Source organism: Castor canadensis, chromosome 9 (assembly GCF_047511655.1).
Source record: "Castor canadensis chromosome 9, mCasCan1.hap1v2, whole genome shotgun sequence".
NCBI lineage: Eukaryota > Metazoa > Chordata > Mammalia > Rodentia > Castoridae > Castor > Castor canadensis.
Genome location: NC_133394.1, coordinates 117,294,944 through 117,318,954, shown reverse-complemented (window position 1 = coordinate 117,318,954; position 24,011 = coordinate 117,294,944). Strand labels below are relative to the sequence as shown.

Below are 24,011 nucleotides of genomic sequence, written 5' to 3'. Positions count from 1 at the left end.
CCCTTAAGTGTACTGAATCTTTTGACTCCTACTTTTTTCCATGTGTGTTCTCATGAACTCTTTCACACTCACAGTCACATTTCCACCTTCACAGAAAAATCTATCAGAGTTCACCACACATACTATGTTCTCTTATGTTGCCTTCTTTTTCTTTCCCTCACTCTATTTTTTACTGCTCTTTTTTTTCACTCCTGTCCTCCTTTTAATGCACCATGCCCTCCTTTTTCTTCCAGCCCAGCCTGCATTTCCATCTTTTTTAGTTCTCTAGTGTCCTCTTTTCCCCCATCTTTCTCATTAGTATTCACATATAGCTTAAGTCTGCATTTGTCTAAATGCCTGTGTTTTGGCATGGGGGAAAATGTGTGCTTATGGGAGCACACAGATAAGAAAGTATCTATGTAGACAAACAGAAACATGGGTGCCTGTGCTGTACATATATGGACATCCCTCTCTACATTTCCACATGGAGGTCTCTGTTTATGCAGTGCTATTAAATCTACTCAAGTGTATTGTACTGACCCATTATATTAATTAAATTGTAAAGTCAAGTGAATTTCTTATTTGATTTGGGTACTGATTTACTTGAAATAAGGAAATAGTCACATATTGGGTCTTTAAAAAAAATGAGGACTATATCTGTAGCATCCAAAGAACCAAATTCACTTATCAACATGGAAGCTTCCAGCTGTTCTCTCCTATTCCTAGCTTCAAGTGAATTATGGTTAAATGTTGCTCTTCATTTTTCTGTGACCTCCAAGTTGGCCACTACCAAATATCAATGCAGAACTTTCTGCATTATGAGATAGGAGTTAACAAATTATACTTAAAGTATTTTTATTATTTTGGAAGGGAGAAATTTCAAAAGACTAATGACAGACATAAGTGCTGTCCAGCAAATCTTGCTGGACTAGATGTAGAAATACATTGATTTTCTTTACTCTCCTTGAAATTAGTGGTGCCAGTGAAACTTGCTCAAAGTCAGCATCCTACCTCCGTCTCTGTCACCGGACTGTACCCAGGGATTGGCCCAAATGATCGGTCAGTGGGTCCTTGACTGAAGAAGACAAAGATTAGAGGATATGTTGCATGGACTAGAGATAAATACTTGTGGATTTAAACCTCTAAAATTTGCAATAGTGTCTAACTGCAAAAATAATTTGATTTATCAGGAACATTGAAGGATACAGAGAAAGGAAAAATTGGTGGGTTTTGTTTTGTTTTGTTTTAATGCAAATATTTTGTGATAGAGTACTACCTAAAATATTTTCTGTAAGGAAAGACATTCTTAAAGATCCAGAAATTACAGCCTCAACATAATTGCTTGCATAAGCAAATTGCAAATTAATTTCTTTGTGCTTCCTTTCCATCTTTTATATATTCTTCTTTCTCCACCTAAACACAAAAAGTGGTTGAGATAATGTCTGAGGTTGCTGTTGATAGACATTTCTTCTGAAATTCCACCTCATCCTTCCTCACAGTGCACAAGCTCTGTTGTTAAAACATCTGGAATGGTATGGTAAATGGTAAAAAGATAGAGTGAGGAAATGAGACTTAATCCTGACAACAACTTCAAGATGTTCAAGTGGAAGAGAAGTGGAGAAGAAAACTGGTTCTCATAAGGAATTCATGTTAAGAACATATTTCTATATATCAAATAGATCAAGAAAAACAAAAGAATTTGATTCTAACCTAAAATTGCAGGGAAGACTTTTCATAGATTTCTAACAAGGTAGAAGAGATCATTTAGTCACAAATTTCAATATGAATTCTATTTTCATTTCACCATTCATTGAAGCAAAAATTTCTAGTCTTAAACTACTTTTAGCTAGTCAATCAGCACCATTCATGTACAAGCAATTGGAACTATGAAGAATTTACAACAGATGAACTTCATGATGTCTATTTCTTTAAAATTTCTATTATAATTGGCAATTTTACATTGTCATTTACTCTAAATTCTAAACTCGTGAGTCACATGAACTATTTATTTGTCCCATTTCCCTATGAATCCAAGAATATATTCACACAAATGTGTTTTACATTACAAAACTTTCTATATAAATGAGTAGTTGACAACACATGCACATAGCATGGTCAGAGCTAATCAATTATGATTCAAGAGGAGTCAGCCTGCCACCTATTGTGCACAAAGCTGTATTGGGTCATAGCCATGTCTGTTTTTTAAGATATTTGCTAATGGCTTCTTTTGTGCTACAATGGCAGAGCTATGTAGGTGTGAGAGGCCACATGGTTCAGAAATTCTAAAATGTTTCACTCTATCCCTTGAGGATAAAAAGTTTGCCAATGTCTGAACTAAGTCGGAAAGTTGTTAGAAAATCTGACTGCAGTTTAGAAAAATTGAGCTGTGTAACAGGGTGGTTCTTTTCTTCTGTTTTCACTTTGTTTGTTTTGTTTTGTTTTGTTTTTCATGACAGCTACTCTTTGAAAGTAAGTCCTAAAAGAAAATACTCTTTAATTAGCATCAAAGAGTGTCTTACAGGTGCACTGGGTCCCACCTGTAATCCCAGCTACTTGGGAGGATGAAATTGATAGGATTGAAGTTTGAGGTCAACTTGGGCAAAAAAATTAGCAAGGCTCCATCTCAACCAAAAATCCAGATGTGAGTGATTCAACTCTGTAATCCCAGCCATGCAGGAGGCATAGGTAGGAGGATCACAGTCCAAGATCAGCCTGGGCAAAAATACAAGACCCCATCTGAGATATAACATTAAGCAAAAGTATTGGAGGTATGGCCCAAGCAGTGGAGTACTTGAGTAGGAAGTGTAAGGCCCTGAGTTCAAACCCCAGTACCACCATCAGAAACAAAAGAGTATGGGTGAACTTAACTTATTTTTCAATAAGAAGAAAACAATGACATGACATTTATGAAATGTTAGGTACCATACCAGAGTTTATTTTAAATTAGAAACAGAATGAACTAGAATCACAACCCCTCAAGAGACAGTTGGTGAAAGCCTAAAATCTGAACCAAAAAACTTAAAAGAAAAGGTCTTGTATGTATCTTCCATATGGGAGGGTGGACTCTCCCTATGTTCTCACACCCTCTTTTGCTTGCATTTTCACACTTTTTTACAAAAGAATGTGATAGACTCACGTATAGAATAGGCTCCCTAACCTTTGTCCCCAAGCAAAGGTGTGAACTCCTAGAAGACAGTAGCTACTAAATTTGTGTTCCCTTCTGAGTAATGTGGTGATGAGTTCTTAATGTATATTTTCAGATCATGGATAAATGGACCTGTGCATGAATAAATATGTCAAACTAATATTGGTGTTCTGCGTGATTATGCCTATCATGATCAGAAGATCCTGAAACAAATTGGCTTTGAAAAATGAAAGTTTCTGTTTTATGGTGATATACACCTTCTGATAAATCTATGAGCATCAGTATGGGTCATTGTTACCCAAAAAATTTCCTGGTATTTCAAACTAGTTTGAACAATCTTATTGTTCCAGGGTTTTTCTAAAATGTTTCTACTGTTTAAATTATAAAATGAACTGAAGCAAACAACAAAAATTTGTATCAATTGAGTTTTATCAAAGTATTTTAAAGTAGAAACAAAATAAAATTGAATATAATGAGGAGCAGATTGAATTGTTTGTGCAGGTATCATTATTTGCCAATTGTCAAGTGATTGATAATCTAGGAAATCAAAATTTAATGTAGCTATCTAATCTCTACAAATGAATGAAAATTCTCAGCCTTTGACATTTTTACTATTATTTGTTAGAAGATAATGGATATCTGAATAAAACATAGATGTGTCTACAGATAGGTGACAGAGAGAGAGTGATAGAGAATGAGTCTTCTTAAATGTACACTAAGAACATGGTTATGCATGAAAATAATAGAGTAAGCAATGGTCTAAGAATTCTTAATTCTAGTTAAAAGTAGACAAAACTAGGGGACAAATAAAGCAAGGTAATACCATTTTGTTCCTGTAATATTGGTTGTAGTTCATTTAATTGCTCCCAGGATGACTCTCTGCCCCCCTCAGCTCTTAAAATAACTAGAGCAGAATAATGTAGAAATCCCTGGAAACAGAGTTTGATGACCAAACCTAAAGTCTCCTTTGCTGTGGGTCTTTGGTTTGGCTTTGTAGTTGTTAAAGTTCTTTGGTTTAGCTCATTTCCTAGTCAATACTTGGTTCTGATAAAGTAGACTTCCACACCTGACTCCTTTTTTGTTTCATTCTTTACTCTCCCTTCTCTTCTGACAATTGATTGCTTTTCAACCTGTTGGTATGCAAATCATGATCTACAGTGTTTCAAAATGAGAGAACAAGGAGTGAGCAGCTGGTATTTTTTTAAAAAGGTAACAGAGGTTTATAGGTGTCATAGGGCTAAAAGCAGCAATAGTGACACAAGTTGGCTGGTGTCAGTAAAGAAAGTGATAGCTTACTCATACCTGAGCATAGCTCCCTCAATTTGGATAAGGCTCACTGGGAAAGAAAATGCTTACATTGCAGATAGAAGAGCTTGGGGGAAGAAAAGGTGTTTAATTTCTGTAACAATTGTAGGGAGTATGGAAAGCAACACTTGAACATATATTGTTGGTATATACAAGTCAGAGCCAGAGATATTTTTAGGTTTTGTCATCTTTTCCCCAAAGAAAGCTCACCATAGCACATGATAGCATGAATAGGATTGAAAGAGCTCAAAGTTTAGCAAGTTTAGGCCAAGGAATCATTAGGTTCTATTAGATTGTATACTGAGGAAAGACTGTGATTAATGAGTTAATAACCAGGATTGGGAATGCTAGAACATTGCAAGAATAGAAAACCAAGTGGATCTTTACACCATCTGGCCTTGAGATGGTCTACATTGTCCCCACTTAGAGGTTTACATTTACTTCTGCCTCTATCTGGAGGAGATTAATGTTTAGCTCCTGCTTTCACCACATTCTTTTTCTTTTTCTCCAGAGGCAGCAGATAAAATTGGAAATGATTGCAGATTCCATTTGGCTAAAACCATGTCTGTCATCATTAAGGTGCCAGGGAAGGGCACCTTAAAACTTTATTTTCTAGGGCTGGGGTTATGGGTCAAGTGGTATAGCACCTTCCTAGCAAGTATGAGGCCCTAAGTTCAAACCCTAGTACCAACGAAATGGGTTACTTTCTTCATTCAATTACTTTTCATATGAAATCTACCGTTATTCATGGTAAAGGCAGGCAAAGTCTTTGCAAACATTCATTTTTCACAATAAAACAAATTGTCTGTAGCCAATTTTTGAGAATTTGGTCAACAATTTAGTTTTCCACTCATTTATAAAGTATTCAAAGAGAAAATAAGTGTAAAGGAATACAAAGTACATGTAATATATAAGTGCTCCATAATCAAGGAGCCTGGCTGGGTGGACCAACATATTTCAGTTTCATGGCTAAGTGGGTAAGATATTGATGGTTATAAAGCCATCGATTGTCTTTACAAAGAAATCTTGCTGATTGAATTTGTCAGACCTCTTCATCAGTTCTATCCAGTAGCAATGTAGCAAGAATATTCCCTTAGGTTAAAAAAAGAAAGGAATCTTTTGGTTGCTATAATAGAGCCAAATTCTCCATTGTTAGCAAAATTTAGTAACCAGTAACAACTCACATTTATTGAGCCATTACTCTGTAAAACATATGGCACAGAGAGCTTTATGTGCAGCCTCTGGTAGACTTCCTCTAATATCCAATGGATATTATTTCTGTTTAAAGATTAGAGGAAGAAGGTTCAAACTCGATAGGCTATTTTATGTAATTAACCAAGATGACTGGGCCACTAATTGCTGCATCATGACTTTCATGAGCTCTAGGCACTTTTGCTTTTGTAATACCATTTAGCTATTTTATATCTATATATGCATATATATATACACATACATATAAATATATATATACACATACATATACACACATATATATATACATATAAAATTGATTTCAAAAGACATTAGAAAAATATTTTTTGTGGGGCTCAAAAACTCATGGGTTGTAGAACTCATGCCTATTTTACCTAAAAAAATAAGTTAGAAATCAGTTTGGAAGTTCCTCAAAAAACTAAAAATAGACCTATCTTTTGACCTCACTACTACTCTTAGGTATATAACTTAAGGAGTGTAAATCAATATACAAGAGAGATATCTGCATGTCCATGCATATTGCAGATCTATTCACAGCAACTAAATTGTGGATCACTTGACGTGTCCAACGAATGATGAATGAATAAAGAAATTACTCAGCAACAAAGAAAAATGAAACTTTGTCATTTGCAGGAATGTGGATAGAAATGGAGCTCATCAGGTTGAGTGAGACAAGCTAAGCTCCAAAAGTCAAATATTACATGTTCTCCCTCACTTGTGGAAACTAGACCTAAAATGATAATGATGATGATAACGGGACACAAATATGAAAACAGTGTAGTCCAGGGGCCATCAATGGAAGGGGGGTTGGGGAAAGGTAAGGATACCGACAGGTGAAGAGGATTGAAGTATGAGATATATATATATGAAGTATTATATGTATGAAGAATTACATTCGTATGATTTATTATATATGTAGATAAATATATAGCACAATGAAATGCACCAAAAAGTGTTTGAAAAAGGGGTAAGAGGGTGTAAATATAATAGAGGGGATGAACCTGTTCAAAGTACACTGCAAACATGTAAGGAATTCCCACAACGAAACCTCTTTGTATTATTGATATGTGGTAATTCAAAAATATAATAAAACTATTTTCGAAAACATGAAGACAAATCAAGAGAGCAATCACAAAAGAAAGGAAAGATTTTTGTGTTTTAATACTGTCGAGGAGAGAAAAACCTTTTCTTTACATTCTTGTGCCCATTAATTGGTGACATTGAAATTAAACTGATGAAAGACTAAATTGTTTAAAAGATAGGATTGTATAAAATAATAACATAATTATAGGAATCACATCCATTCTCTTTTGCCATCTAGTTACAAGCAAATCATCAGGCCTGTCTATGCTAAAAGAGGGAAATTACCCAAAGTCATCAACTTGAAGAATCAGGGAGACTGTCCCCACCACAGCCTGTAAATAATATCTAATTTTAGACCAGCTTTAGATACCCCATTTTGGTTAGTATGAGAATTATACTTTGTAAATATATTATGTTCACTAAAGAGAATAAGCTCAAAATTTCACATACAACTATCAGATCGAGTTTATTAAAATCTTCTCTATCTTTAAAAAATTAATAAGTTGGCCCTGTGAACTTATGTCCTTTCATGTACTCCTCTTATTTTAGTCACCACCAAATCATGAACCTCACATTTTTCCCAATTCTCCAAATGATTTTTAAGATGTTAATGTAACTATCTTATCTTCCTGGGTTCTACAGGTTTATAGAATATTCACTTATTTTCTTCAAAAATCTAGCACTGAAGAATTAATTCAGGAGTTTACAAAGAAAATTGTCACAGTATTTGCAATGCAGTAAATGAAAAGGAAATGTTTTATTCCTAGTCATTGGAACTCTTAAAGCCATAAAGAACAAAGATGCCTAGCCTATCTTTATCATTTATTTCTATGTTATTGAAACAAAACTGCCTGCAGGTGCATGTGGCTATTTAAAGGAAATTGTAAATCATTTTCATATCTTACTAATGTATTGAGGACATATAAATAGTTGCACATGGCGGATAATTAGTTTATGCTAACACATTATTGTGCTTACGAGCATCTGGATATCAACTACTTGGCAAAAGAGTCAAAGGATGTTATTGTTAACGAACACTATGAAGTCATTTGCAAAATGCTGAATGGTGAATATTTAAGTGACAAAAAGAACAAGTTATACTGTGCTAATGGACAAGATCTATGTTAAACAAAGAAATTCACAGAAAAAGTGAATGTAACAAGTCATGCTTCATCTTCATGTCTCTTAGGATCTTTTTGTTTCCTTAGGAGATAATAAATGTATAAATATGCAGATACACAGATGATGTAATTATACTAATACATATGTAGATTGCAAGGTGGAAACATCAGAAATTTTTATTTCTAGAACAGAGTATTTCACGTATATGCATGTACGAAAAATTTTTAACAGGTCTGATACATTGTAAACTTGGATTTTAAATGAAATTCTAGGATATGTTTGTGTTCTTTCTCTTGTCAGACAGTTTGTACTTTGTCCATAAAGAAGACTAAATTGTCTATGGTCCACATCCAAATGTGGCTGGAATTTTTTTCCCTTTTTATTTCAAGTAAAACTCAGATGCTATGGATTTTGAAGAGAGGAGACTAGACTGTTTATTTGTTGTTTACTCATTGCAGCCTCCAGACCATAGCCCTTCCCTTAGGCAGTTTTCTGTCACTATGACAAAATACTTGATATAATGAACTTACAAAAGAAAAGTTTTAATTTGGATCACAGTTTTGGAGGTGTCAGTCAATGATCAGTTGGCCTCATTACAAAATGAGGAAGAGACCAGAGTTCCAAATACCCTCTTCAAAGGCAAATCCCCCATAATCTAAGGATATTGCACTAGGCCCTACCTCTCATAGGTTCTACAATCTGCCATTAGTACCATCCTGAGCAGGAATCCTTAACCCACAGACCTTTAGAAGAACATTAAAATTCAATGCATAGCATTCTATTCTTGGCCCTAAAACCTTCTATGTCTATCTCACAACGCAAAATGCATTCCTTCATCAAGTTCCGTAGTCTTAACTGTTCCAGCATTGTTCAAATTCCAAGATCATGACCCAAGACAAATTCAGCTAAGAAACCCTCTAACACTCAAGAAGAAAATTACATGCATCCAGGATATGGTGGCAGGTCAGGCACAGGGTAAACATTCCTATTCTGAAAGTAGTAAAGTAACAGAATGGAGGGACTGGCCCAAGGCAAGACCAAAACCCAGCAGGGCAATCATTAAATCCTAGAGGTTTGTGCTCAGCATCTAGGACACACTTCAGTTGGACGTGGGCTCCCTACTGCTCTTATAGCTTTGCTGGTTGTGTACCACATGGCTGCTTTCTTGGGCTGCCTTTGATACTGTCGTTGGCCACCAAGGGAGGCAAACTCCTATATAAATGTAACTTCAAGAGTCCTTTTATTTCAGCTAATACTTTATGAAGAAAACAGTGTGAAGGCAACATATTATAATGAGAGTGTGTAGCAGAGCAAAGCTGAGGCAGAATATATACAACCAGGTAACATGGGGAATCAGTAAACATCAGAAAACTACTTAAGAAATAAAACTAAGGATTACTAGAGCAGCAATATTTAATTAATTATTTGGGAAAATGCCTGCATAAATTCCTTCCATAACCCTTTCATTTCTTTAGATGTTAAATGAGTCAGTTTCCTTAGATAAGTATTGGGGTCAAAAAGTAAAGGTACCTGATTTAGTAATTCATTGACAAAAAAATAATGCACATCAAAGTCATAAGACCCTTTGATCATAAAGTCACCCCAGACCTATTTGGACAATAATATCAAAACAGAACAAAAGCAGAATAAATGGAAAGTTGCTATATGACCACCTGGAAAAGTTTAAACCAGACTCCCCAGCTCAGTTTATATCCTGAAATGAGATGGCTCATTTGAGTCCTCAGCTCCCACCTTCTGCTTATCAGAGAAGCACTCTTTACCCCTTTACTTCTCCCTGTTTTACTCTAATTTACTAATAAATCTTTGTTGGCACCTTACCTTGTGAGTTTTGTATGTGAGTCTCTTCAAAATTATTTTCATTGCTAAATTCAAGAATCTTAGATTGGATAGATAATAGAGAAGCTGAGTCAAGGATCACCCCCCTTTCTTATCAGGGTTCTCCCTCCCTCGTACCCTTTCCTGGTGACAAAACTACTTACCTCATGGATAAGAAGCAAAAGAATAAAAAAGGAAGAGACTGGGGTTTCACAATCCCCTTCAATTGCATGCCTAAGGACACCCCATTGCTCTACCTATTGGAGGGTCTACCACAAATCAATGTGCCACCCTTAGGACTGAGTCTTTAATAAATATGACGTGTGACTTTGGTGGACATTCAAGACCCAAACTGTAGCACCTTTTTTTCTACATACATATCTTCTTTGGTGTTGTTTTAAATATACTACCTTTTATTATTTCTGTTGTTCCTATTTCCTATCTTTTCACCTGTTCTATTTTTTACCTCCAATTTTCTGCTTATTAACCTACCACCACTAACCATGCCCTTGTCTTCTCTTATTTGATTTAGATTCTATTGTGCATCTTCATTATTAATCACCTGCATAGGTAGACTTATTCTTCTAATTTTTTTAACTAATTTGGGAAAATTCCAATCCTGACTGAACACAACTCTCCAGATATTAGTTTGGTGCCAAGGAGAAGCTATATTAAGCTGGAGAAAAAAATACACAATTTCATGACCAAAATCCTCAGTGTGCCCTTAGCACTCCAGTGTAACTGTATTGTATTCTTGTACAGCTTTCTCTCAATCTGCTAAATGATTATTTCATGCCTTCTTGTCTCCCTTCAACTTCCCCTTACCTCACTCTTTGTGACAATCATATTTTGCTTTTCATTCTTTTTTTTTTTTTTTGAGGGGTTTGAACTCTAAGCCTTGAACCACTACACCAGCCCTTTTTTTGTGTGTCTAATGGGTTTTTTCAAAATAGGGTCTCACAGACTATTTTCCCTGGCTGGCTTTGAACACAATCATCCAGATCTCTGTCTCCTGAGTAGCTAGGATTACAAGTGTGAGTCACCAGTGCCCAGCTTCCTTTTCATTCTTAAGGGAAAATAGAAGTAAAAAAGATGAAAGCTTTCACCTGTTCCCACTACCAAATCCTTGATGTATGCAAAGATCATTTGATTCTTGGTCTTTACTTAATTCAACAACATTTGAAACAGTTGCTCATTCTCCCACTGCCTTGAAATACTACCTTCACTTGGCCTCTTGGATATGACTTCACCTAGTTACTGTTCTACTTCATTACTTACCTCCTTTGCTAGATCTTCTCATCTTCCTTACCTCTAACCTACAGTGTGATCAGGACTCCACCTTAACTACATTTCTTCACTCCATGCTCACTCATTAGATGTGAGTGTAGTGTATAGATGGTATTTGTGCCTTTAAATACCATCTACACACTATTTCTGCAGTATATATCTCTATGTTAGAAATATTCAATTCTTATGGCCTCATATATCGAAGTGCTTACTTGATATTTCCACTTGGAGGCTTAATAGGTCAAGAAAAATATCATGATTAGTACAGAACTCCTGTTTTCTATCTCCCGCATCTGTTCCTCACAGTCTCTTTCATCTCCATAAAAATGGCAATTTCATTCTTCATGGTGTTCAGATGAAAACTGTCAAATCCTTATTGACTCCGCTTTTTCTTTCATGCTCAATGTGCAATCCATCTGCCGATCCTCTGTTTCCACCTTCAAAAGATACCTGTTTTGAAAACATAAATTCTTCCCATTCACATTGATGCTGCTATGACTATTTTACCACAAACCTAACTTGGGTTATATCTCCTTTACTTGGGCTACAGTAACTGCTTCTAAATGCTCTGAATTTATTCTTGCCTTACTACAGTTTATTCCCTGTATACCTGCATTTATCATGGAAGCTTCCATTTCTGTCCCCAGCCATGTGAGAGCTAGAGTGACTGCTTAACATGCCCTCAAGGATAAAGAATGGGTACCAGGTCTCTCAATATAATTCTGACTACAGATGTTCTTTAACTTACAAAGGGTTACCTCCTGATAAATCTATAGTAAATTGAAAATAATGTAAGTAGGAAGTACATCTAATCTATTGTTAGCAACACAGTAATATGCTGTGGGGTATTGGAGTTTACCCTCAAGACTACATGGTTGACAGGGAGCCATGGCAGTGACACTTTCCAGCTTTGGGAGACAGAACTATATCTCAAATTGCTACCTGAGGAAAATATATATATCACTTTTGCTTCATCTTAAAGACAAAAGAATCGTAAGTCAGGAACTGTCAGTACTATTAAGTATTTTGTATAACTTATATTCACTTAAATGTTATTTCTCATTAGAGTGGTAAGTGTCTATTATTAAAACCTCAAACATTATAGAGACTTACACTGAAAACTTCAACCCTCTTTCTTACACCCAAATTGTATCACTTACAAGCATTGATTTTTAATCCTTTTAACTGCTTTCTCTAACAGTTTCTTCTCCATATACCAAAAATATATGTAGGTTATTGCCTAATTAATTGATTTCAAATATAATCCACAGACTTCTATATTGGATGAGAATTTAGGTCTTTATAAGTCAACCTTAATTATCTCTTTCATAGACCCTATATGATTTTATCACTAATTCTATTTGAATGAATAAATAGTGTATACATGCTTATGGTTATATAAATATTTTGTGCTAGAGGGTCAAACAGTGTTATTTTCATTCCATTTTCTTTTGTTTAAGATACTTTCTTTTTCTCTCAAGTTTTCACTATGTCTCAGTTTTACTGTATTTTCAAATGTTCTTTAAAACATTTATGATGTTAAGAATTCTACTGAGAGTGTCTTTTAACTTCTCTCTTTGTTTCACATAGATCTTTATGCTGGAGTTTTCATTCTCCTGTTCTAAATTGGATAGTATGAATTTGTACAAGAATATTTATCTAAGGTTAAGGTCCTTCAACTAAAATATAGAGATAAGACAAATCTCCTATATTCCATACTTAGTTTTAATGAGAATTAAATGAGACATATAATAAAATACTTTATCAATTTAAAAGTGTCCAAAACACATGTTGGTATTATTACAACCATCGTTACTATAGTTACACTTTTATGCTGAGTCATCAATCAACTTCACAAGTGCAGTCACTGAACTTAAGTCTCAAGAGAGGAGGAGCTCTTCCACCAATTCTTCCTGGCTGGGATGCTCGAGTTTCTGAATGAAAGGCAAAGGAGCATGACCTATGCATGTTAGGAGCTGGACGGAAACCTAGGCTTTTAACTAACTTGACATGAGTTAAGGTGTTATGGTTTGAGCCTTACATATTCCCCCCAAAGACTCTTGTATTGAAGCTTTGGTCCCAAGCTGATGGCACTGTCAGAACTTTTAGGAGGTGGGATGGAGTGGAACAAAATTAGGCTATTAGGGATGTGCTCTTGAAGGGTTATTAGGACCCCAGCCCCTTCCTTTCTTTCTCTTCTGCTTCTTGTCTGCCATAATGTGAGCAGCTCTGCTCCAGCACATGCAACCATCATGTTGTTTGTCCTCACCACAGGTCCAAAGCAATGAGGCCAAGCAACCATGGACTGAAACCTTGCGTCAAAATAAATCTTTCATCCTTTTAAGTTGTTTGCCTCAAGTATTTTATCACAATGACAGAAAGCTGGCTAACACATATGACATTTAGTTTTTCAACATTTCAATTTCCATATCATACAATAACACTAGCAGTTTTTAATTACTCTAACACTAACTGCCATAACAAACCCAGTGTCAGTGGCTTACCAAAACAATTTCTTTTGTGGGTGTGCACTTGACAGTCTACCCTAGTTGTTCCAGGTTGGTGGTCACTTCCCTTTTATTCAATTCATGGATCCAAGTGTTTCTCGTGTTGTGACTACGCCAAATTTTTACAGAAGCAGAAGGGATATACAAACACAGAGAAGTGCTCATCCTGCTTAAGATCTTGATACAGAGGTGATAGGTTTCATTTCTATTCATTTTCCATTAGTGAAAAATAGTTATGCCTCAGTATAAGGGTGGAGGGAGACTGAGAAATAAATTCTACCTAGAAGGCAACTACTTTCCAGCAAGAACTTTATTTTACAAATGAAGAAAGAAAATTTTTATTAGATAGCTAGCCATCCCTGTATGCTATTTCACAAGTATTTATGCAGATAAAATCTGATAATATATGTAAAACTCTTTTAAAAACTCTGAATTTTGATTAGAATACCACTCCATGTGTGATTAAGTATGTATGTGTGTATTAATAATAAATAATTCACTGTTAAGACCACATATCTTGCTAAATATCAACAAAACCATAACTCTTCTCATTTAATTCAGTTCAACAGTTATTAGTTGAGCAACTATTATATAACAGGAGACATTCTGCTAGGTGCTAAATGCACTGCTAAAAAGCAGGAAATAGGCAGAAGCATTCCCTGCCCATGTAGTGCCTACAGAAAAGAACATAGTGAGAGCTAGAAAAAATTACTCTTAAAGCATGTCTGGACCTCTAAGTATATGTTACTTAGATTCTGTTAGAAAACCAAAGCAAAACAAGCTAACAAAGTAGATTCTACAGGGGCAAAAACAGGAGAAATACTGGGCTAACCAAACCTAGACTGATTCCTGTATAGCATGATTCTTCATGCATTGTGAATGTCCAAAAGGCTAAGAGGTAGAAAGTCTGCAACAACAAAAAAAAAAAACACCACACAAGATAGACAAAATTATGTACTTATGCACATTGCAACTAAACCTTGTAGAACATCATCACTATTTGAGAATTTCACAGTGAGAGCATCTTCTTTGTTAAAAAAGTAATAAAAGTCCACATCTAATTAATATTCTTTTTTTACTTTTGTGATTTGACTCGAATTTTAAATTTAAAAGATCTGACTTTCAGCAAGAGAAAACATTGTCATTTAGGACACTGTGGGAAATGAGAAGAGACACCATCTGTTGACAGTATGAAATCAGACACTCCAGGCTGTGGATTGGAACATATCCTTTTGTTATTATTTTAAATATTTAATATATTTCTTACCCCTATCTTAACTTCCTTTCTTTCTTTTTCTTACTGAGATATCAAGTTAAAACTTACATGCTCACATGTCGTGTTTCACAATATGTTACATAATTCTGAGTTTCCTGGAGAATGTAAGAACGTGTTTCTCACAAACATTGTTAGTCCCCTCTTAGGAATCAATTCCACATCAATACTATTCAACTGTCTGTCCTAAAACTCACTTCTGGGAAACACCATCCTCAATCCTGTTCAGTAAACTGCCAGTTAAAATCAATTTTAAAAGATTCTACTTTTTTTCCTATCTCTCACTCATAATTTTTTCCCAAATAAATCCAGTTGTTTTATTTTTGTTATTGTTTTGTTTTCTTTTGTCTTGGGGGAATATTACATATGTCTCATTATTGTGGCCACACTTTACTAAAACAAGCCATGCATGAATCCAAAATGTTTTCTAAACATGGAGTTCCTCTTTGCCCCAATGGGCAATAAAATGACCCTCTGCAGTGTTGTTCTATCGTTTCCATTCATCAGGAATTTCTTGTAAATTGGGAAAATATATGCAACAGCCACACTTCTTGTTAGCTGATCACTGACCAGCTATATATTTTTCAAAGTTAACAAATAAAAAACTGATCAATATTGATTTTATATTGATAAATCCAACTTATAAAGTGCACCATATTTATTTCTAAATTAATTTTATACTTTGTTTAAAATGTTTAATCTCACAAATCAGAGGAAAGTTTCAAAAAGACAGAGACCAACTGATCACTAAATTCTTTCATCATTATACACTCTTTTGAAAAGAGATAGGCACTTTCCCAGAGTTACCAACTTTGACCCATTTAAAATGAGATTAACCAGATCTTCTAAGAAACATACACACTAAGTAGTAAGAAAAGTAGTGACAGATATCAAGGTGTATCCAACAAAAGTAATACATTAAATTCTTTTGCTTGTGTGTATGTGTTTTTATATTTTATATTTTATTTTTCCCTTAGAAATTAGCCAAGATAGTTTTTAAATGAGCTTTTGAATTTAAAATTCTCTTTCTGAAATTGTTTTCTTTTTTATTAGTGGACATTAATTGTACAAAGGGTTTTCACCAAGGTATTTCATGAATATGGACTTTGATCAGAGTTATGTCCTATGTTGTTCTTTCTCTTCTACCTGACCCTTCCCCTGCTACTTTTAGAAGATTTTTATTGCCATTATGCCATCTCTAGTCTTCCACCACTATCTTTCCCTCTCATATCTCCCACTCATTCCCCCCAAATAGTCCCAAAATTATATCCGTGTTACATATACTTTTGAGATCTGCATACCCCAGATGAAGTAAAATATGTGATATTTGTCATGGCTTATTTTGTTTAATATGAAGAGCTCCAGTTCCATCTGTTTCCCTGAAAATGTCATAGTTTCATTTCATCTGATGCATCTCTTTGGGCCTAGACCTTGAAAATCATCCATACAATTCTTAAATGAAAAACATGTACATGCACATTTATTTGCCAATATTTTTATATAGAGATGCAAACTTGTAACATTTCCTTTGGGTTTGATTGAAGATTTACATTGTCCCTTATACAAATCACATCCAAAATGCATTATCTTACAATTCCAACTTGTTTCTTTTTAAATTTCTTCTCTTCTTTCTTTTTCTAAAATTAGGATATATTTGCTATACAGGGAGGGATTCATCATGACAAGTACAATTAGGCTTATACTGTACATTAGTTACATCACCCTGTCTCTCCTTCAACCCTCACCCTGGCCCACTCAAAGCAATTGCAGGAGATTTCTTTGTTCTATTTCATATAGGCATATGGAGTACTTTTTCTTTCTTTATGTAATTTCCTCTTGCTTTCCTTCCTTCCTTGTTTTCTTCCAATATAATGGGAACTTGAAGAGGCAGGAGAAAAAATCTAGACTCAATCTATTGTTACAAATCCCTCATTAACTCTTATAATTCCACTGTAGCTTTTGGTTATCTTTCCAATACCAAATCATCGGGATTATTTTAACAACTCATATTCATCAATGCATAGCAAGAATAAATTTTGTCTCCATACTTTATTAGTTTAAAAACACTTCATCAAGTTAGGGGTTTTGTTTGTTTTGTTTTGTTCTTTGAGATGGGGCTTACCTATGTTGCCCAGTCTTGTCTTGAACTCCTAAGACCATTCATCTCCATCTCCATAGTCTTGAGATTAGAGGGGTACACCACCATGTCAGACTCAAATTAGGTATTGTACTATAATTACAGGTGGCATAAATGGGTATGGGAAAAATACAATCTTAAGACACATCCTAATCAAAGAGTAAGAGAAGCTTATGGCTGGGAGCGGTTGGCAACTTGTGGGCACCAGTCAGGATTTATTAGTCAGTATCAGTTAGTGTTGAGGCCAAGTAAGAAGGCATTTGTGCAATTACTTTCAAAGTATTTATAAGTTTTAGCAAAATTTACCTTAATAAGATAAAATGTTCTTCTGACCCTGGCTCTGAATAAACCTCATGGAAATAGTGCAAACATCTGGGCCATCCACCCTACAATATCTTTCAAAGCTAGGCAATTACTTTCCCATGTAGCTAATTGTAAGATAAGATAGCTGATTGAAGGGACTACACACTGGATGATTTAATGACATGATTTCAGTCTAAATAATTTTAATACAGAGATTAGATCACAATTGCAATGTCACATTTGAAGTTTATGCAAAATATAAAGAAAATATTCAAAGCAAAAAGGAAACAGGTTCTCACTGGATTTTTTTTTCTTAGACAACATATGCTCCTTCTTGGTTTTCCTCAAAAGCTACTTTCTCTCAGTATCTTTTCCTGGGTGATCTTCCTTTTTCTGACTCATACGTGTTGGAGTACCTCTTATATCACAACTCCTTTTTCCCCATAGTTAATTGCTAGATGAGGCCATCTAATTACATGGCTAGAAGGAACTGGTAACTCCAAAATTTAAACCTGTAGCTTTCCCAGTCCCCTGACACCTAGAATGCACCAGTTATGTGTCCAATATGCATCATATTCTTAGAGCTTCCTCTCTCATTGATTTGTCCTGCCTAAAGTGCAGGTATGGCCAATGTAATTGGTATTAAAAGGTGGCACTTTTAAAAGATCATTAGGCTGTCAAGGCTTCTTCCTTATCAATGAAATTATTACTCTTATAAAAAAGGCTTATGTAGGGATGTTTTGTTGAGGTACTACAGATTGAATCCCCAGATTCTACCACTTGAGCTTTTGTATCAACCTTCAGCTAATTCATTCATGTTTCCTTTTCACTCACTATCAAAATAATCTAGAAACTAGCCACTTTTCAGTTGTTCTACTATTACTATCGGTCCAAACTACAATTATTGCATGCCTGCATAATGGAAATTGCTTTTGAATTAGTTTATCTGCTTTCACTCTTGCCTTACTCCATTTTACAACTCATGGAAGGCAGAATACTTCTTTCAACAATAAATCTTTACTAGTCAGTTCTCTATTTGCAGACAACTTTTATCAAAATGATATCCTAATATTTTAGAATTATATGCCCTGCCTTACAATATCAGGTCCTACAATATTGACTACAAGGTCCTACAATGTCAGACACCCACACCTTCTTTTTCCTACCACACTTCCTTCAAACTACTGTGTTACAGCTACAAGATTCTTCTTAGAATGTACCAAACACGACATCCATGCTCTGTATTGGGCCCTTACATTTACTCTTTTCTGCTTGAGACATTCCATCCTAGATACATATCTACTGTCTTTGATCAATTGTTACCACCTCAGAGAAATGGCTTGACCACTTTGTTTAAAAATAGCATCTCTTGAAATTCTCTGCCTCTTTCTTGTCTTTAATTTTCTTCATGACACTTACCACAACCTGGCATTTTTATATACATATACATGCATATATATATATATATATACACATACATGTCATACACACACACATATATATATATGTGTATTATACACACATACATGTATACACACATATTTATATATATATATATATATATACATATACCACGAGAGCAGTATTTTGTATGTTTCATTCACTGGTGGATCCCAGAGCCCTGAAGCTCTATCATACAGTAGACATCTAATAAATGTATTTGATGACTGAATCTAGAGATAAGAAAAAGCATGATGGCCTTGATTTCCTACTGTTATCTCCTTTCATGGATGATTATTCCAACATTACTCCAGCTTTAACCAGGACTTTTGGACTACTAGAGTAGTCCAAAGTAAGAAGCCAAAAATGAGCAAGGCATTTCTAATGGGCACTGAGCACCTACCGTGAGCTTGGCACTTGGCTGATTAGATTCACAGAGTTTATTCGAAATGCTCCCTGAGTTCTGAAGGCCTGGAGTTTAAGAGAATCTATGCATAAATGTACTGCACTGTGGTAAGTAAAATAATTGAAGTATGAATCCCATAAATACTTTGTAGAAACCCAAATTAGGAAGGGATCATACTGTGCTAGATGCAGTAGAATTGGAAAAAGCTTCACAAAGTATTATTGTGTCAAATTAGCTCTTGAGCTAAAACCCATATAAAATATATACACTCTAATTTCTTATATGTTGACTTCATGAAGAAATCATAATTTGTTCCTTGTAATCATAATTTAGTCATATGAAAACCTTATTCTAATTAGTATTTCGTCTCCTTGACAGAATACAAACAAATAATTTTCTTATCAGTCTATTCAAAAGAAATAGACAAAAAGAATAATATGGTTGGTCAAATAGACTACATGTCAGATATATGACATAATCTGAGTATAAAATTTTTTAAATGTGTTCAAAAAAATTCATTGGCAATTCTGAGCACTTTGGTAATGTTGGTTGATGTATGTATAACTTTAAGCTCAATTAAGAAGATAATGATACAGATTGAAATAGGTTTTAAAGAGAACAGATGAAGAGTGGAAATATTTTAGTGATAGTGCTTTTACTGTAGTCTTTGAAAAAATTTATTTTAGTGTTAGTTAATGAGAAGAAAAATATTTCCAAATGGCTTAAATCAAAATGACCATATATTCTCCGTAACTCAGCTTAATCACTTGGTCTGTGCTTTTTATGTAAAGCTTCTATAAACTGATGGATGAAGATAGTACATATTAACATAATAGGAATCACAATATAAAATGTTTGTCTCCAAATTCTGATGAAAACACATATACACACGCATACTACAGCTTAAGCATATGTTGAACAATTTATGGTGTCAGGACCACTCCTAGAATCCCTTAAACTATTGAACACACTCATAGTTGTCAACTACAATTTGGGCACCTAAGACCAAAATGTCCTTCCTTCTACTTTTAATAGTTAATCCACACATTAAAACTTATGTGAACAAGTTCCTCTCCAGCATAACTGATGATAAAACACTTCTTAGAGCAGCTTTCACCTAGCTCCAGGCCTCTGGTAAAGGTTTGATGTTACATAGTTAGGTGAATAAAAGGAGCATGAAGGAGGGGGGAGCCAACTTTACATGTTGGCTCAGGAAAGCATCTAGTCTCAATTTACTATTCTACAAATGTGCCCTAGAGAAACTTCTAGGCTTAGCCACGGCCAGTATTTTAATGAAAACACTGTATATAATTTACTGACATTCAGCTGCTAAAATGTTTTGGAAGAGGATTCTAACTACTAATCAGGTGAATAGTCCCCCCTTACATCTCAAAGTCAGGAAGTGGTTTGGGTATTTAATCCTTTGAAAGCAATTAAGAGGGAGAAGAGCATTGTCTACCTGTTTTGAGGGGTGGCATTGGTTAATAATGGATTGGGTAATACTGGGCTATTATTTTAACAACAGCAAACTGTTTACATACTAAGGAGTCTCGTCTTAGTTCTCTTGTCTTAAGTTTTTAAAATTTAATTTTATTGGGGTATATTTGACAATTAAGACTTGTATATATCTAAGGTACATAATTTGGTGATTAGATATGCATTTACATTGTGAAATAATCACCACAATCAAGTTAATTAACATACTCATCACTTCAAATAGTTATCTTTGTGTGTGTGAGGACAATTAAAAATGTACCCTCTTAGCAAATTGCAGATACAAAACAAATTACTGGTAGCCATACTTACACTGCTGTAAATTCCATCTCTAGAGGTCTCATTCTTCCTTCTATTTCTATGTGGTAAAACACATAACCCCATTCCAGCTAAAAAGCAATGAGAATTTTACTGGAGGCTTCTGTAATACACTTCTTTACTCCTAAATAGACACCAAATTAAAAATGATTCTATCTCTCCCACTGTGACACTAATTCTTCAATGAAGGGATGCATTGATACTCGGTGGAGTGGGTGAAGGTGAGTACAGACAGATAAAAGAAACCTTGCACCAATTGTTCCCATTGATTTACAAAATTAACTAAATCTGAATTTTTGCCTTTGTCTTTTTCCTTTGCCAACTTTATTTCTTTATTATTGAAGCCATTTCTATTACTTGCAGTTAAAATCAGATTATCTATTCCAGAACTAAAAGGAAGAATCATGGCACAACATTAATTTTAAATATGAATTATTAAATTGCAAAAGGCATAAACCCCAAGTTTATTTGCTACACATCAAACTGAGATTTCTTCATTTCTAATTCTCATACCAAGATGAGAAAACATACAGCAAACCTGTTGCAGCTGCTGAATGATTCAGCCTGGCAAATTTTGTGTCTGGATTTATGTGCTGCTCTGAGTACCTCCTACGTGGTCTCTACCCTCACAATGCTGATCATTCAAGTAAGAGAAGAAGCATCAAAAAATAAAAATTGAAAAAGACAAGAAAAATATGCCACAGATAGCACAATACTTAGTGTTGTCAAAAGTCAATTCTGCAAACTGGAAAGGAAGAGCAATCAGCACCATCCTGAACACTCAGTAAAAATGATGAGGTTTATATTGCAACTATTACTCAAAGGAAGACGAAAGATTTTTCAGTGAGATTCTTTACCTTTGCATGGTACTATGTTAGATTGAACAAGGAATATGCAGAGAATGTAGAACAGAAGGACAATGTATTGGAAGTCAGAGATAAGGGAGCACACAAGTTTGGACTGACTATGGAAAGTCTTCAGTACCAGTCTAAGGATTGGAAGCAGGTTACTGATAGCTGTTGTCATGAGAAAGGAGCTATATGGACAGAATTTACATCATTAAGCAAGGTTGTCATTAGGTAGAACTAAATTGACTTGAGTAAGAGTGATAATTCCATAAAAGAAAACCCATGTGGATTAGTAAACAAAGTATTGACTAGTTTTACCCTTTTGGAACAATCATTATAGTGATTCATGTACAATGTGGGAATTTCCAATTAGTACAGAGAAAAAAATCAAGATCAGTGGAATATGGTCTCTCATTTTATTGTTCTATTTAATTGACTATTTTAAGGAATACAACATGCTTTGACATATTTGCATACAATTGAATGGTTATTATAATCAGTTAACATATCTATCATCTCACATGATGACATTTTTGTTTATGTGTGTGTGGCAAGAGTACCTACAATCTGCCCTTTCAGCAAAAATCCCAAGTCCATTAAAATAGTATATTTTTAACTACAGTCCTCATCTTGTACATTAGATCTCTGATCTTACTCACTCTACATAACTACAACTTTGCATCCCTTGACCTGTATTTACCATTTCCTTTGACTAACCCCTGTCCCAGGTAACCATCATTTTATCCTTTCTGCGTATTTAATTTTTAAAAGTTCCACATATAAGTAAGATCCTGCAGCACTCTCCTTATTTCAGTCTGGCTTATTTCAATAACCATAGTGTTCTCCAGGTTGACTCTGGAGAACACTAGGATCAAATGGCAGAATCTCCTGTTTTAAGAATGAATAATATTCCATTTGTATATATACCATAATTTCTTTACCTTTTCATCCACGGAAGGTTATTTCCCATACATTGGATATTGTGAAGAATGCTGCAATGATCATAGGAGTTAAGGTGCCTCTATGAGGTGGTGATTTCATTTCTTTTGGGTACATATGCAGGATAGGGTTGCTGGGTCATATGGTGTGCCTATTTTTAGTTTCCTTAGGAACCTCCAGTCTGTTTCCCGTAACTGGTGTACCAACATTGTCATCAACATTGTACAACAGTTGCTTTTCTGTCTGTGCTCACCAACATTTGGTAATAGCCATCCCACCTAATGTAAAGTGATATCTCCTAATGATTTTAATTTACATTTTCCCTGATGATTAATGATGTTTATCACCTTTTCAGATACCTGTTGGCCATTTTCTTTAGAAAAATCTCTATCAGGTCATTGACTCATTTTTAACTGGGTTATTTATTTTTCTGTTTCTGAGTTGTGTTAGTTCTTCATATATTTGGGGCATTAGCACCTTATCAGATATATGGTTTTCAAATATTTCCTCCCAATCTGTAAGGTTCCTTTTTACTTTCTTCCTATTTACTGTACTTATTTTTGCAAAATATATATATGCCAGATCAACGTAGTGTTTGTCTACAGATTCTTCTAGCTTTGCTGCTTCATGTCTTACGTTTAGGTCTTTTAAACATCTTGGTTGATTTTTGCTGTAAATGTTAATTTTTTTGCAGGATCTGCCTCAAGTAGATAAGTTAAATGTGACTTTGATGTTCTATGTACAACAGAAATAACCCTGGTTAGCCAAGGTGGAAAAGAAAGATGCCACTTCCTCCTTACAGGAATTGTGTTTCTACTGACAGTAGTTAATCATGAGGTTCATTTATTTAACCTTTGATTATATGAGTTTTAATTATAAAATTCATTGATTTACCCAAACAGTTATTCATTTGTTCATGCTTGTATTCAACAAATATTTACAAAGTACCTCTTCTGTGCTGTTAGGTATTCCTTAATTAGATATTAAAAACATGAACCAATGATCTCATTTTCCTGGAGCTCACAGTCTGTTTGGTGTCTAGTGCCCCAATGAGTAACTATAACCTATTTTATGATAAGTTATAATAAGAACATGCATGGTGACTTATGAGCATACAGGAGAGGAAACTAATCTGTCTTATAATTCTCAGCAAAGATAGTATCTGACTTCTTCTGTGTTAAATGCCATGTGATATTGAGCAAATTATTTAATCTTTCTTTGCATCACTTTCTTCTTCCACCTTTATGGAGCTGTTGTATTTTTATGTTTTTGTTTTTTTTTTTCATTTTTCTTTTATTATTCATATGTGCATACAAGGCTTGGTTCATTTCTCCCCCCCTGCCCCCACCCCCTCCCTTACCACCCACTCCACCCCCT

The 24,011-nt window shown here is 34.8% G+C and overlaps 1 protein-coding gene across 3 annotated transcripts in view; it reads right to left on the bottom strand.

The window, feature by feature from the left end:
• The window catches only part of Gabra2 (gamma-aminobutyric acid type A receptor subunit alpha2), a 166,268-nt gene extending 145,408 nt beyond the window's left edge, over window positions 1-20,860 (bottom strand). For all 3 annotated transcript variants that reach the window (XM_074042327.1, XM_074042322.1, XM_074042326.1), the window contains exon 1: window positions 20,842-20,860. In XM_074042327.1, coding sequence (XP_073898428.1) covers window positions 20,842-20,858 — 17 coding nt within the window. In that variant the 5' untranslated portion in view covers window positions 20,859-20,860. The remainder of the gene's footprint in view (window positions 1-20,841) is intronic.
• Window positions 20,861-24,011: the final 3,151 nt, after the last annotated feature.